General features: G+C 40.9%; 1 protein-coding gene across 1 annotated transcript in view; it reads right to left on the bottom strand.

The window, feature by feature from the left end:
• The window catches only part of FSTL5 (follistatin like 5), a 940,713-nt gene that overhangs the window by 427,937 nt on the left and 495,507 nt on the right, over positions 1 to 17,269 (bottom strand). The window contains exon 5 of the mRNA XM_044297750.1: positions 91 to 211. Coding sequence (XP_044153685.1) covers positions 91 to 211 — 121 coding nt within the window. The remainder of the gene's footprint in view (positions 1 to 90; positions 212 to 17,269) is intronic.

Here is a 17,269-nt window from a genome sequence, read left to right as displayed (position 1 = left end):
TGCATAATGTAAAGACATAAATAACAGTATTTAATATGGAGTAAAGTGACAAAGTACAATAACAAAGGTATAGTAATAATGTGTACTCACGAAATGCTCGGTAGAATTCATCCAGGGATAAATGTTTATCACCATTGAAATCATCATATTTTAGAAGATCAAATAAGGAGCATTCATACATATTCTTTCCAAAACCTTCTTGTCTCATCGCCTAGAAACAGAAAATTGTGATATGCCCAATAAAAATGTGTATCAAAATCAGTAAAATATAGTTCAAAATGGCTAATAAGCATTGTGTTAAGAAGCATCTCACTTGCTAGTTGATGATGTGCAATATTATAAAGTGCTATAACTATTGAAATATATAGGTATCATATACAGTAGTTATTTTCTTCCACATTTGATAAATGTAATACAGTACATTAGGCCACATACATGCACTGCATGAATTTCAGGCTTTATCACTCAAGGGCATATGCATTATCACTCAAGGACATATATCCCATAGAGGCACACCATGCAACTAGTATGAAGTCCTTAGAGAAAGAGGGCTTAGCCAAGGTTGGTCCATCCTCTTTGCTCATGGGTGGATGGAACCTATGCAGATCTTCTACAGAGGAACTGCACTATTAGCAAATAAGAGGGTGGTTACTGGATGAAATGTAGAGAGATAAAGAAACACCAGGCCCTTCTGTCATGGGTGGCAAAAAAATATATATCACGGGGAGCCCATTTTGTGTGGCACTCTCTCTTATGTACTGTACAACTTACAATAACAGCAAATTTGCATTTGGTATTAGTGAAATATATATATATATATATATATATATATATATATTTATTGTTAGAGCTAAAGAGTTTGTCATCAGTTTTGACCCTGCAAAACTGCTGACAGTTGTAGGTAGGAGACATGGCCATCTGTTGTTTTTACATATCTATTTTATTACCAGCATCTCTGTAAAAAAAAAAAAAATATATATATATATATATATATATATATATATAAATAAAATAATCCAGTGTGTAACTCTCTCAAGAGCTCCAAAGGTGGTTCCTCACACCTATGTGTTCTACGCCTCCCTTCTGCTCTGAGTGACAGCTGTAGCAGTCTCCTGGTTGGACAATGCATCTTTCAGTCAGAACAGAGGTGTTACAGTCTGTAGATGTGGAGCCATGGTGACAACCACCAGGTGTGGTTGGATGCTGAAGCACAGGGGTCAGAGACACCAGTGTGAGGCACCAGGGGATTAGGCAATACTTGTAGTCAAGATACAGGCTCAAGTCAGACAGCATGTGTCAAAGTACAGAAATCCAGCAGCAGTTGGTAGGGTACATAGGAACAAAAAGTTTACAGCTCTTTCAGCAATGTTTAGCAGAACCAGACTGGACCTAAAGATCAAGTAATGAGTGGAACAAGGAGCCCAACATATATAGGGGAATAAATGAGTTTGTAAGTCAGTAGCTCGACAGCAGCACACACAGAATGGAGAAATCGGTGTAACTCCTGCAGTGCTGAACAGTAGAGCTACAATGAACTGAGCTCCTATTCACACAGAACAGACAGACACATGGTGAGTGGAGTGGTCGACACAGGTTGTCAGTTTAACAAGAGGAAGAGTCGTAAACAAGCTCACTGTAGAGAAGAGAGAGCAAATCAATGGGACACACTTTCTTAACCCCTTAAGGACCCATGACGTACATGTACGTCATATCTGGACGGGACTTAAAGACCCATGATGTACATGTACTTCATGAGGTCTGCGGGGCTCTGGGGGAAGATCGGGGTGAAATCGTGGCACCATGGCTGCTCTTACCGGCAGGCCCCCCTGCAGCTCCAAGCGCTGCGATTGGCCGATCAATGAGAATGGCACATAGCAGCACAGGAAGTTGTCAGAAGGTGAGGGGCCGGTGGCCGGTGCTAAACCAGTGCTAAACCGGTCAGCACCGGTTGCATCCAAGGTTAGGCAGGGGACACCAGTGTTTTGGGTCCCTGCGTTGTTCCAGCCAATGGCAGCGCTATAGTGGAACAGAAATAGACTGAACTTCCCTGCATGCAGCCATTCTAGCTCGTGACTGCATGCAGAGAGGATCTGTGCCTTTCTGTGCTGCTGTGCCTTGCTGGGACTTGTGGTGTACCACCACTATGAATTCAACACTTTTGCTGCTGAAAAGAAGAAAGAAGAAGAACATCCTTAATAGTTGCACAGATTTCTTTTTCTCATTTGCAGCTGTTCCAGATACCTCGTCCCTGTCCCTTCCCCCCCCCCCACCCCCCACCCACCTCCATCACTGATCGCGTTTGCTCAGTTTGCACTGCAAGTTTTTTTTATTACAACTCTTTTTTTATTACAACTTTTCTTCTAAATTTAATTTTACATTTTCTACAAGCCCGTGTGAAAACACTACATACACACCCCAGACTAAATAAAGGTTTACACGTTTCACACGCCACACCCTAATAAAATAAAAATGGCCCGTCCATCCCAACGACTATACTCAGCTGAAGAGGCATATGCCATGCTTGCCTCCGATACAGAGTCTGCCAGTGAGGGAGAAGAGGATGCCACTTTCTACTCCTCTACCACCTCATCATCATTATCATCCGCTGATGAGGAACCCTCTAGAAGGTGCCCCAGGGTAGCAGAGGAAGCAGCCCCCCAGAGTGAGCCCACATGAACCCCTGACGATTATCAGCCCCAAATTCCTGAGTTTGTGGGCAACTCAGGAATCCTGATAGATTTTGCGTACTTCACTGAGCTAGATTTGTTTTTAATTTTCTTCTCTGTAGATTTTGTTAATTTAATGGTGGACCAAACCAATTTGTACACCCAACAATTCATTGCTCAGAACCCTAGTTCACCATACGCTAGACCCCAAGGTTAGGCAATATTGGAGTTCTGCCATTTTCTACTAGACTCCAATTTACAGTCAGACCATGACCCGGAAGCAACTTAATTCAATCTGAAAATTCCTACACTACAATGACAATTCACAGTGCCCAGGTTAGGCCTGTCATTGACCACTTCAGCAAGTTTGCTGGGCTGTACAACCCAGAGAAAAATGTCAGTGTAGATGAGTCCCTATCATTGTTCAAAGGAAATATTTGATTCCGCTATACCTGCCTAGCAAATGGGCAAGGTATGGCATAAAAATATACAAACTCTGTGAGAGTAGCTCCGGGTACACCCACAAGTTCCGCATTTACGAAGGGTAAAGATTTCAGGATAGTACCAACAGAATGCCCCCCGTCCTAGGAGTTAGTGGGAAGATTGTGTGGGAATTACTGCACCCACTGCTGGATAAGGGTTACCATCTCTATGTGGATAACTATTATACCAGCATACCCCTATTCAGGTCCCTAACTGTCAGGGGTACTGTAGCTTGCGGGACAGTATGCAAAAATCATAGAGGCCTCCCTAGATTCCTAGTAGTGCAATCACTGAGAATGGGCAAAAGTAAGGCTCTCTGCAATGAGAATATGCTGGTGGTTAAGTACAAGGACAAGAGGGACGCCCTTGTACTGAACACCATTCACACTAGCGCCAGCTCCACTGCTGCGGTACCACTACCACTGTCAACAAGCCAGACTGCATCTTTGATTACAACAGGCACATGGGAGGGGTGGATCTTGCAGATCAACTTATGAAGCCCTACAGGGCCACATGAAAAACAAAAGTGTGGTACAAAAAGCTGGCTGTACACATTGTACAGATGGCAATGTGCAATGCATACATGCTATTTCAATCTTCAGGCCACAGAGAAACTTTCCTTTAGCTCCAAGAGGTGGTTATCAAGGCCCCTGGCAGAAGAGGGTCCCAGTATCTCTGGAAGTCATGGTGCGTGTGTCGTACCAGGGCAACATTTTCCAGGTCAAGTCCCCCAGACAGCAATGAAGGAAAAGACCCAAAAAAGATGCAGGGTAACATAGAAACATAGAAACATAGAATGTGTCCGCAGATAAGAACCATTTGGCCCATCTAGTCTGCCCAATATATCTGAATCCTATGAATAGTCCCTGGCCCTATCTTATATGAAGGATAGCCTTATGCCTATCCCATGCATGCTTAAACTCCTTCACTGTATTTGCAGCTACCACTTCTGCAGGAAGGCTATTCCATGCATCCACTACTCTCTCAGTAAAGTAATACTTCCTTATATTACTTTTAAACCTTTGCCCCTCTAATTTAAAACTGTGTCCTCTTGTGGTAGTTTTTCTTCTTTTAAATATGCTCTCCTCCTTTACCGAGTTGATTCCCTTTATGTATTTAAAAGTTTCTATCATATCCCCTCTGTCTCTTCTTTCTTCCAAGCTATACATGTTAAGGTCCTTTAATCTTTCCTGGTAAGTTTTATCCTGCAATCCATGTACTAGTTTAGTAGCTCTTCTCTGAACTCTCTCTAGAGTATCTATATCCTTCTGGAGATATGGCCTCCAGTACTGCGCACAATACTCCAAGTGAGGTCTCACCAGTGTTCTGTACAGCGGCATAAGCACTTCACTCTTTCTACTGCTTATACCTCTCCCTATACATCCAAGCATTCTGCTGGCATTTCGTGCTGCTCTATTTATGTCACAAAAGAGGGATAAGGAAAGACCACATTTACCAATGCAAATCCTGCCCTAAAAAAACAACCTGGCCTGTGCATGCAGGACTGCTTCAGAATCTACCATTCTTCCATGGAATATTAATTTAATTTTATCCTTTATGCTCCCTGTAATATTTCCACTTTATATCTGATTTAGTCCACCTCGCTTGCATATCCACTTTCCAACAACCACTACAATTTCTTTTCTGTGAGATATCTGTTTGCTAAAAAGTACCCTTTCCACCACTTAAAATGTTCGTATGGGGATGCTCTTTCCGAAATGAGGTCTCTTCTTGGGTGTTTTTATTTCTGGGGACCTCAGGATTTTTTTTTTAAAGCGACATGGAAGCTAAAATCCATGTCTGTCAATTCAAGCATGCAAAAACCATATTTTTCACTTTGCCTCTAGAGGCCTGCTTTGCGCCAATACAGCAGGCTACGAACACATGGGGAGTTCACAAAATGTGGAGAAAATGGGGAACATATACTGGAGGGCATTTTATCCTTCAACCTCTTGTGAAAGTGAAAAATTGGGGTCTGCTAGTAATTTTTCATTTTTACAAATGTGTGCTTTGAAATGCTTCTCTCAAGTAATTCTGCCTTCTGTGAGACATCTGTTTGCTAAAAAAGTACTCTTTCAAATACTTAAAATGTTCGTACGAGGGTACGCTTTCCGAAAAACCTCTTGAGCTTTTTCATTTCTGGGGACCTCAGGAAATTTGTTAAAAGCGACATGGCAGCTAAAATCCATGTATGTCAATTCAGGTTGCAAAAAACATATTTTGCATTTTGCCTCTAGAGTCCTGCTGTGGGCCAATACAACAGGCTACGAGCACATATGGGGTGTTTGCAAAATGGGGAGAAAATGGGGAACATATACTGGGGTGCATTTTCTCCTTCAACCCTTTGTGAAAGTGAGAAATATAGGTCTGCTAGTATTTTATATTTCTACAAATGTGTGCATTGAAATGCTTCTCTCAAAAAATTCTGCCTACTGTGAGACACCTGTTTGCAAAAAACTACACTTTCCACCACTTAAAATGTTTGTACGGGTGTGCTCTTTCCGAAATGGGGTCACTCAGGAATTTATTTAATGTGCCATATCTGACAATTCAGGTCAGCAAAATCCAAAATTTAGCTGTTTGGTGTTCCTTGCACAAGCCTGCCGTGTGGCCATTCATAATTTTTGAGCACATATGGGGTGTTGGCGTTTTGGGGGGGAAATGGGGAACAAAACGTGGAGTGCATTTTGTCCTGTTATGCCTTGTGAAAGTGAAAAATTTGGGTGTAAAGCAACTTTTTCTGGAAAAAAATTTCATTTTTTATTTTAACAGCCAAGCGTTTCTAATTCTGTGAAACGCCTGATAGGTCAAAGTGCTCACTACACACCTTGAAATATTCCTTGAGGGGTGTCATTTCTGGAATGGGGTGACTTTTGGAGGGTTTCCGCTCTATGGCCACCTCAGGGTGTGTTCAATTGCAAGATGGCGCCTGTCAATTATTCCAGAGAAATCTGCCCTCCAGAAGCCATTTGGTGCTCCTTTCCTTCTGACCCCTGTGGTACGCCCCCTTTTAGCAGTCTACAAGCACATATGGGGTATTTCTGTAATCAGGAGAAAATGGGTAATACATTAGGGGTGCATTTTCTCCAGTTCCCCCTTGTGAAAGTGAAAAATTTGGGCCTAAAGTCAATTTTTCCGGAAATTTTTTCATTTTCACAGCCAATTCCATAAATCACCTTTGAGAACAAAGTTCTCACTACACATCTTGAAATGTTCCTTGAGGGGTGTAGTTTTCAGAACGGTTTTTACTTTTGGGGGCATTCCACTCTAGGGGTACGTCAGGGTGTATTCATATGTGACATAGCTCCCAAAAGCCAATCCTGCTAAATCTGTCCTTCAAAAGCCCTATGGTGCTACTTTCCGTTTTGAACCCTGCCATGCACCCATACATAATTTTTTAAGCACAGAAGGGGTGTTAACATATTCGGGGGGAAATAGGGAACAAAATATAGGGTGCATTTTGCCCTGTTACCCCTTGTGAAAGTGTAAAATGTGGGTATAAAGCAATATTTTCAGCATTTTTCATTTTTCACAGCCAAGTATTTCCTAATTCTATAAAATGGGGTCACTTTTGGGGGGGTGGGGGTGTAAACTCTAGGGCCAACTCAGGGTGTCTTCATATGTGACATAGCTCCCAATTACAATTCCAGCTAAATCCTCTCTCCTAACAGCCATATTGTGCTCCTTCCACTCTGAAGCCTGCCGTGTGGCCATACATCATTTTTTTTAGCACACATGGGGTGTTTCTGTAAATTTCAGAGTAATAGATTTTGAGCTTTGTTTGGCTGTTAACCCTTGATGTGTTGCATAGATAAATATTGAAAATCTGCAAAAAAAAAAGTGAAATTTTGAAATTTAATTCCCATTTTTATTTAATTCTCATGTGGCACCTAAAGGGTTAACAAAGTTTGTAAAATCAGTTTTGAATAGCTTGAGAGGTTTAGTTTCTAAAATAGGGTGATTTATGGGAGGTTTCTAATATGTAAGCCCCAGAAAGTGACTTCATAACTGAACTGGTCAAGAAAAAATTGGGGTTTGGAAATGTTTTTAAAAATTTTAACATTTGCTTCTAAACATCTAAGCCTTCTAACGTCCCCAAAAAATAAAATGTCATTTTCAAAATGATCTAAACATGAAGTAGACATATGGAAAATGTAAAGTAATAACTATTTTTGGAGGTATTACTATCTATTATAAAAGCAGAGAAATTGAAATTTGGAAATTTGCCAATTTTTCAATTTTGGGGGGTAAATTTGGTATTTTTAATAAATAAAAGTGAAATTGTTTTACTCCATTTTACCATTGTCTTGAAGTACAATATGTGTCTCAGAATGGCCTGCATAAGTATAAGCTTTTTAAAGTTATTACCACATAAAGTGACACATGTCAGATTTGCTAAAAATGGCCTGGTCCTTACGGTGAAAAATTGTAGGGTCCTTAAGGGGTTTAAAGAAGATCTTGCTATAATATGATATCCTACATGGTTTCTGTGTTTTGTTTTCTCTGTAGAAATCCCTTGAGAAGTTGAGGAAGCTGAAGTTGAGACCTGACATACTGTACTGTATTAATTCTTCATATGTGTCCTAATGTAATCCTTGACAAATAGAAGTATCATTGACCCAGGTTTGACAGTCATAATTGAATTAAAAAAAAAAAGGAAAAAAGACTAAATAAACCATACAAGTTGACTTATTTGTCATCAGATTTGTTGACCTTTATTCATAAGAGCTTTGTTAAGTGTAATTGAATGGCACTCATAAATGTTAATAGAGTTTCCAATTTGCGCTTACATAAAATAAATATTAGTGAAAATACAATATTGATCTGGGGAAGGTACTGTATAGACAATATTGGGGTCATTTATCAAACTGGTGTAAAGTAGAAATGACTTAGTTGCCCATAGCAACCAGATTCCACCTTTCATTTTCCAAAGCAGCTGTGAAAAAATGAAAGGTGGAATCTGATTGGTTGCTGTGGGCAACTAAGCGAGTTCTCTTTTACACCAGTCTGACAATTGACCCGTTATATATCTTACACCACTCCTTGCCAGATAAACTTATGTGGGTTATTTATCAAGTCTGTTACTCCATTGTTTTTGTGTAATGATTAGAGATGAGCAAATTGAGACATCTAAAGTGGAATTTGTTACAAAGTTTTGAGAAATTTTGATTTGCAACAAATCCAAAACTTTCTCATGCTTTGTGGAAATGAATCATTTTTTTACCTAAAATGGTGGCTACACGTGTTACAAAGTGAAAGTAAGAAACCCTGGAATGCAATATGACCCATAATGCTGTGCAGCCAGCCAGCCAGCCAATCAGCAGCTAGCCATCCAGCCCATGTGATGTCACAGCTTTTTAACCCCTTAGGGACCGGGCTCATTTTCACCTTAAGGACCAGGCCATTTTTTGCAAATCTGACCAGTGTAATATTATGTATGAATAACTTTAAAACACTTTGACTTATCCAGGCCATTCTGAGAGTGTTTTTTTTGTCACATATTGTACTTCATGACACTGGTAAAATGAAGTAAAAAAAATTATAAGTTTTATTTATAAAAAAATACCAAATTTACCAAAATGTTGGAAAAATCTGCAAATTTCCAAGTTTCAATTTCTCTACTACTATAATACATAGTAATACCTCCAAAAATAGTTATTAATTTACATTCCCCATATATCTACTTCATGTTTGGATCATTTTAGGAATGACATTTTAGTTTTTGGGGACGTTACAAGGCTTAGAAGTTTAGAAGCAAATTCTGAAAATTTTCAGAAATTTTCAAAAACTCAATTTGTAGGGACCAGTTCAGGTCTGAAGTTACTTTGTGAGGCTTACATAATAGAAACCACCCAGAAACTACACCCCTCAAGGTATTCAAAACTGGTTTTACAAAAGTCGTTAACCCTTTAGGTGTTCCACAAGAGTTAATGGCAAATGTAGATTAAATTTCAGAATTTAGATTTTTGGGCACATTTTCCATTTTAATTTTTTTTTTCCAGTTACAAAGCAAGAGTTAACAGCCAAACAAAATGCTATATTTATTGCCCCGATTCTGTAGTTTGCAGAAACACCACATATGTGGCCAGAAACTACTGTACAGGCACACGGTAGGGCGTAGAGGGAAAGGTGCGCCGTGTGGTTTTTGGAATGCAGATTTTGCTGGACTGGTTTATTTACACCATGTCCCATTTGAAGTCCCCCTGATGCACACCTAGAGTAGAAACTCCATAAAAGTGACCCCATCTAATAAACTACACCCCTCAAGGTATTCAAAACGGATTTTATAAACTTTGTTAACTCTTTAGGTGTTGCACAAGAGTTATTGGAAAATGGAGATGAAATTTGAGAATTTCAATTTTTGGGCAAATTTCACATTTTAATCCATTTTTTCCAGTAAAAAAGCAAGGGTTAACAGCCAAACAAAATGCTATATTTATTTCCCCGATCCTGTCGTTTGCAGAAACACCCCATATGTGGCCAGAAACTACTGTACGGGCACACGGTAGGGCGTAGAGGGAAAGGTGCACTGTGTGGTTTTTGGAAGGCAGATTTTGCTGGACTGGTTTATTTGAAGCCCCCCTGATGCACACCTAGAGTAGAAACTCCATAAAAGTGACCCCATCTAAGAAACTATGGTATAAGGTGGCAGTTTTGTTGGGACTATTTTTAGGGTACATATGATTTTTGGTTGCACTATATTAAATTTTTGTGAGGCAAGGTTACAAAAATATAAATTCTGAACTTTCATCTCCATTTGCCATAAACTGTTTATGAACACTAAAAGGTTAATAAAGTTTTGAATACCTTGAGGGGTGTAGTTTCTTAGATGGGGTCGCTTTTACGGAGTTTCTACTCTAGAGGTGCATCACGGGGGCTTCAAATGGGACATGGTGGCAAAAAAAAAAGGACATCAAAATCTGCCTTCCAGAAACCATACGGCATTCCTTTCCTTCTGCGCCCTACCGTTTGGTCATACAGCAGATTACGACCACTGCAGACCATTGTAAACTGCAGAATCAGGGTAATAAATATTAAGTTTTGTTTGGCTGTTAACCCTTGCTATGTTACTTGAAAAAAACAGATTCAAATGGAAAATTTGCCAAAACATTCCTGTTTTGGCACTGTTTTTATTAAAAATTTTAACTGTGTTCATCTGATGGGTTAGGTCATGGGATATTTTTATAGAGCAGATTCTTATGGACGAGGCGATACCTAATATGTCTACTTTTCATTTATTTATTTATGTTTTACACTATATTATCTTTTTATAAACTAAAAAAATAACATTTTAGTATCTCAAACTTTTTTATCGCTCGCTATTACAATTTTTGTGATGTATTTATTTTTATTTTTTTACCGTGTTCATATGAGGGCTTGGGGGCGTATTTTTATAGAGCAGATTCTTACGGACGCGGCGCTACCTAATATGTCTACTTTTTTATTTATTTTAGTTTTACTAAATTATATTTTTAGTGCCTCAAGTCTGAGAACCATAGTTTTTTTATCCGATTGTGAGTGGCTAAATTGGGATATAAATTTAGTACTCCATGGAAGTGTTGTACTCCCTGAAGCAATCAATAATGCAGAGGCCCGGATGATCGGGGCACGTGTCACACTGAGTAGTTGTGTACTTCCGAATCCCCCTCTTGTGACACACGCTGCACCTTTTTTGGGTCCATCCCTTCTTTCCAGTATGGGGGACCACACCTGGAAAGTGTTGGCCAGGGACTATCCGGGTGCTTCCAGTTCCTGAGGTACTCTGGCCTGCTCTTTCCCGGTCAGAAAATATCAGGTCCTTGAGAACTGCCTCATAAAACTGAAGGAATGTCCCTGTGTTGCCAGCCCTCCGGGACAGTACAAAAGAGTTGTACAAGGCAACCTATACCAAGTAGACCGCAACTGTTTTGTACCATGCCCAGGTTTTGCGCATGGCATTATATGGCTTGAGGACTCTATCAGAGAGATCTACTCCTCCCATATACCGATTGTAGTCGATTGGGCTTCAGGACCGTTGCCGCGGTACCTCACACAGAGACAGGGGTGAGGCCGTTACCATGAATTGTGTACAGTACAAGGACATCCCTCTTGTCCTTATATCTGACAATCAACAGGTTTCCACTAAAAAGGGCACAGGTTGCATCCCGGGGGATAGGTACCTAGAGGGGGTGGGTAGGGAGGCCGCGTTGATTTTTCCACACGGCCCCACTAGCAGACATGGATCTGGTGGCGAGGGACTGGAACAAGGGGATACTAGTATAAAAGTCATCCACGTATAGGTGGTAACCCTTATCTAGCAGTGGGTGCATAAGGTCCCACACAAGTTTCCCGCTAACACCCAGAGTGGGGGGATATTCTGGGGGTTGAATACGGGAATCTCACCCCTTGTACACACAAAACTTGTAAGTGTAACCTGAGGTACTCTCACAAAGTTTGTACAGCTTCACGCCATACCTCGTCCGCTTAGAGGGAACATACTGGCGGAAAATTAGTCTCCCCTTGAAAGCAATGGGAAAATGGGGAAAACAATCAACTGCGACTTCCCTTCCAGGTACATAGGCCTGTACAAATTTGGCCCCAAAGGTGATCGATGACAGGGCTGATTTTGTACTGGCGGTCATTGGCAGGATCACCTTGGGGGGGGGGGACATGCTGCATTATCTGCATAATTATCAACTCAGGAGAAATCAGTACAAAAATATCCCTTAAAATAAATTTTATTATTATTTAAATTACATAAAACACGTACATACATAGAACAGTTAATTGCAGAGATTATACAGAGTGCCACACATTGCAGTCCACATCAATATCACTTATATTTACTGGTTATATATTGTATATATGATTATGCTGTTGGACGGCTGTACTGGAGCGCTCAGGTCAGCATGTAATATAAATTAGCTGGCTCTGGCGATTATCTACAGTCAACTCAGTTCACAGCACAATCAATATAGTAGTGGGAGAAATGGCGATTCTAGTGTGGCATTTTAAATGATGTCATCTGCTGTTATAGTCTAATCACAGAGGCCAATCACATTTTCTATTTGTATATCTCATTTCTTACCCTATTATTCAGCGTGGTAAAGATATGGGCTGGTCGGTGTGGCGTGCGCTCCTCGACGCGCGTTTCGCCTATTGCTTCATCAGGAGGGGCCCCTCCTGATGAAGCAATAGGCGAAACGCGCGTCGAGGAGCGCACGCCACACCGACCAGCCCATATCTTTACCACGCTGAATAATAGGGTAAGAAATGAGATATACAAATAGAAAATGTGATTGGCCTCTGTGATTAGACTATAACAGCAGATGACATCATTTAAAATGCCACACTAGAATCGCCATTTCTCCCACTACTATATTGATTGTGCTGTGAACTGAGTTGACTGTAGATAATCGCCAGAGCCAGCTAATTTATATTACATGCTGACCTGAGCGCTCCAGTACAGCCGTCCAACAGCATAATCATATATACAATATATAACCAGTAAATATAAGTGATATTGATGTGGACTGCAATGTGTGGCACTCTGTATAATCTCTGCAATTAACTGTTCTATGTATGTACGTGTTTTATGTAATTTAAATAATAATAAAATTTATTTTAAGGGATATTTTTGTACTGATTTCTCCTGAGTTGATATTTATATAGGTGGTACATTCCTGTCAAGTACAGGCTGTCTTAATCCAGTTGAATTCTATTATCTGCATAATGCAGGCATTTCTGGATGGCCTTAAACCTGGAGCGTGTCATGGCCATACTGTAAAGTGGGGTCTGGTAGAGGACGCCCCCATTCCAGTAATGCCTGACACTCTGTTTCTTGACTAGGCCTATGTGCAGCATGAGGCCCCAAAACATCCTCATCTCGGCTGCACTGACTTGGGTCCAGCCACCGGGCCTAGCCAAAAAAGAGCCCGGGTGTTGAGCAACAAACTGTTGGGCGTACAGGTTCGTCTGCTCCACCATTAGATTTACAAAGTGGTCAATGAAAAAAAGACTAAAGTAGTCGTATTCAGTAAAGCCCACTGTGGAAATCTGGATTTCCGGTTGGGCTACAAAATCAGGAATCACAGGCTCAAAAACGCTCTGGGGTACACCAGACAAGTTCACCGGCAGGGGGCTCCGGTGGACTTAACTGGTGGGCCGGAAAACTAGTACGAGCCCCAGAGCTGCTTGTATTAGTGTGGGCCACAGGGTCCCTAGCATGGCTGTCCCCTTGCTCCATCTGATGACGTCTCCACCGCCTTGGGGGCTCATCATCATCGCTAGATGATGAGGAGGACGCGGATGACAAAAGGAAAGTGGGGTCATCCTCGTCCTCACTGGGGCTCTCGGACTCGGAGGCAATCTGGGCGTATGCCTCCTCGGCCGAGAACATCTGGTGGGCCATCGGGGAGTGTGTGTGTATGTGCGTGCGTGATAAACTTTATTTGGTGTGCGTGTGTGTGGGGGCACGGGTGTTCGCAAACTTACCCTAAACCTAACAGACCAAAAAATAAACTAACAAAAAAATGGGCAAAAAATGTGAAAAAAATTTAAGAAAATGTCAAAATCCTTGATCAACCGTCCAAAGTTGATCAGCGGTGGGGTGTACGATGCGCTAACAGTGGCCGGATGCTAAAAGTGCCAGCCACAATCAGCGTACGCAGAAAAAATAAATAAATGCTAGCACCCCAAAAAAAGTTGGGGGGGGGCAGGGGGGCAAGCTGTGCTGTGGACCCCAGACACCCAATTTAGGGTGATGCAACAAACTTTCCCTAAATATCCCTGCCTAACCTAACCTTTCTCTAAATACCTGGGTGCACAGATGGGGATGCTGGGCACAGATGGGGTGCTGGATGATGATCTGTGAACAGATGGGGGTTGCTGGCTCTGAGATCCGACGTGCAGTTGGCTCTGTGCAGCGCTCCTCTCTCCTGGACTGAAAAGGAGGAGGAGAGGAGCACTGCTCTAATTTGAAATGCCCGCCCGCACAGCCGACCAATGAGAGGCGATCCTGAAAGGTGATGTCACATCACCTCTCAGTATCGCAGGATGGTGATTGGTGGTGTATTATCACACTACTGATCACCATCCTGTTCCGGGTTATCGGGTCCCCAGAGACCCAAAATACCCGGAAACGCAGCAAACTGCAGGTCTGAATTGACCTGCGGTTTGCTGCAATCGCTGACACGGGGGGTCACAGCTGCCCCCAGCGCATTGTCCCCTGGGGCCTGCTCTACCTGCCTGCACCAGGTTCCGATCACCGCCTGCCGAGTGGCGATGATCGGAACTATACATGACGTACGAGTACGTTATGTGTCCTTAAGTACCGGGACAACATGCCGTACCGGTACGTCATGTGTCCAGAACAGGTTAATAGCCTCATCCCCCGTGGCCTTCGCCATTGTCATGTGAGCTGAGTATAGGGAAAGATATGACAAGTGATAGGGACAGTGTTTTTTAGATAGCTTTTAATTGTAGAATACTGGAAAGGGAGAGTGCAGGGACAGTGCAGAGACAGTGTAGGGAGATCGTAGGGAGAGTTTTTAGACACTGTAGGGAGAGCAATGGGATAGCATAACAGGTAGGTGAATGCATAGTGAGAGCATAATAGGTAATTGCACTGTGAATCTTGTTCACCTGCTGCGCCATTAATACTTATTATGTTCTGTTACACCTAGACTTACTGTGGATGAGACTCATTGTCAACAAGCGGTCTAATATATAGCACATTTATCTAGTTCACCTTATGCACAATTAATACTTAATCTGTTCTGTTATAGATACATTGATTAATAGATAAGCTATTCTATTAGGCCCTGATTTACAAAGTGGGGTGATACACATGTCTCATTCTACTGTTTGTGGTGTATGCAAATTCATTAATAGCTAAGCAATTATTTAGGCCCTGATTCACAAAGTGAAGTGATACACCTGTCTCATTCTACTATTTTATTGTTTTATTGACAAAAAAGAAAAACTCAATAAAGAAGAAGCTTATTATTCTTCATGTGAGTTTCCTGGCCGGTATTTTTGCACCACATCATAATCCTGATATATCTCTAGTGTACTGTTTGTGGCATGCTCACATTGATTAATAGATAAGCAATTCTATTAGGCCCTGATTCACAAAGTTGTCTCATTGTACTGTTTTTGGCATGTCCACATTGATATTTAACCACTTTTGTTAGCCAGTCAATGTGATTTAGTGTTACAGAGCGGTCTTATTTAACAGCGTGCGGGCAGTGCAAATACATTGACTCTTCGGAAAGCAGAGCTGCCCAAGAGATGTTTTTTTCTTTTTGTTGGATAAAGTATTCTTTTATCTGAAAAATTATTCCTTTAGCAAAAACATTAGTCTTTTAGCGAGGAAATCTGTAATTTAGCAAATAAATTAGTCTTTTTACCAAATAAATAGGGTTGAGCGATTTTTGGACCCCGGACCCGAACATTTCAGTAAAAGTTCGGGTTCAGGTTCGGTGTTTGGCGAGTTAATGGCGCTTTGGTGAAGGCTGCAGAGAAGGCATCACAGCCATGCCTACTAATTGTATGGCTGTGACTAGCCAGTGCAGCATGTTACCCAGCCTCTATATAAGCTGGAGTCACGTAGCGCTACACTTCACTCTGCTCTGATTAGTATAAGGATAGGATGCTGCTGCTGTGAGGGAGAGAATAGGACAGATTCTTTAATCAGAAGTGCTTGTTAACTCAGCGATCTACCTAGATTTTGTTCTGTGGGTGCAGTGCTCAATCTTTTTACCCTGCTCTGAGCCCAGGGACCCAGAAAAATAACTTTTATTCGTCTGTTAGGTTGGCGTCAGCGGCCATTTTATGCAAGTTCTGTGAAACAGCAAAGCATATGTGCATTTGTAACAATCAAATAGAAGCTTAAACTACTGCAATTATATTCTGGGTTTCAAAAAACACAAATTTTTGGCAATACCCTCCATCTGGGGCCTCTGCCGCATTAGTTAGTGTATAATTTAAGCTAGAAATACAGGAACAATTTTCTGGGTTTTAAAAAAACACCCTTTTTTTGGCAAAATAATTTTACAGCCCTTGCTGCATCTGTCAGTGTGAAATTCAAGCAGTATATACTGCAGTCATATTCTGTTATTAAAAAGAAAACACCCATTTTGGGGAAAACTACTTAATATCGCAGCCTTTGCTGCATCTGTGATTGTTAAAAACAAGCTTGAAATACTTAGTAATAATTTTCTAGGCCTAAAAAATTCAAATTGTTGGCAATACCATCCATCTTGGGCCTCTGCCACATTAGTCAGTGTGCAATTTAAGCTAGAAATACAGGAACAATTTTCAGGGTTTTAAAAAACACCCTTTTTGGGCAAAATACAAAATTTTACAGCCCTTGCTGCATCTGTCAGTGTGAAATACAAGCTTTATATACTGCTGTCATATTCTGTTATTTAAAAAAAAAAACACCCTTTTGGGGAAAAATAATACATTTTACAGCCCTTGCAGCATCTGTCATTGTGACATATGCACTTTAGATACTGCTGTGCTATTCTGTTAATAAAAAAACACCCTTTTTGGGCAAAATACTTAAATTGCGGCCATGTCTGCATCTGTCAGTGTGAAATTCGAGCATTATATACTGCTGTCATATTCTGTTATTTTAAAAAAAACACCCATTTTGGGCAAAGTAGCTTGAAAACAAGCTTGAAATACTTCAGTAATTTTCTGGGTTTTAAAAAACACCCTTTTTGGGCAAAATACTCAATTTTACAGCCCTTGCAGCATCTGTCATTGTGATATACACGCTTTAGATACTGCTGTGCTATTCTGTAATAAAAAAAAAAAACACCCTTTTTGGGCAATATAATAAATTTTACAGCCCTTGCCGCATTTGTCATCGTGAGATACATGCTTTTGATACTGCTGTGCTACCATTTTGAGCAAAAAACTAAATTTGCGGTCTTGTCTGCATCTATCAGTGTAAGATACAATCTTGAAATACATCAATAATATTCTGGGCAATGTACTTAATATTGCAGCCCTTGCTGCATTTTCCATTGTGAGATACAAGCGTTATATACTGTTGTTCTATTCTGTTATTAAAAAAACACAAATTTTGGTAAAAAATCTTAATTTGCAGCCTTTGCTGCAGCTGTCAGTGT

Source organism: Bufo gargarizans, chromosome 1 (assembly GCF_014858855.1).
Source record: "Bufo gargarizans isolate SCDJY-AF-19 chromosome 1, ASM1485885v1, whole genome shotgun sequence".
In the NCBI taxonomy this organism is placed as follows: domain Eukaryota; kingdom Metazoa; phylum Chordata; class Amphibia; order Anura; family Bufonidae; genus Bufo; species Bufo gargarizans.
This window is presented reverse-complemented; position numbering and strand designations above follow the sequence as displayed.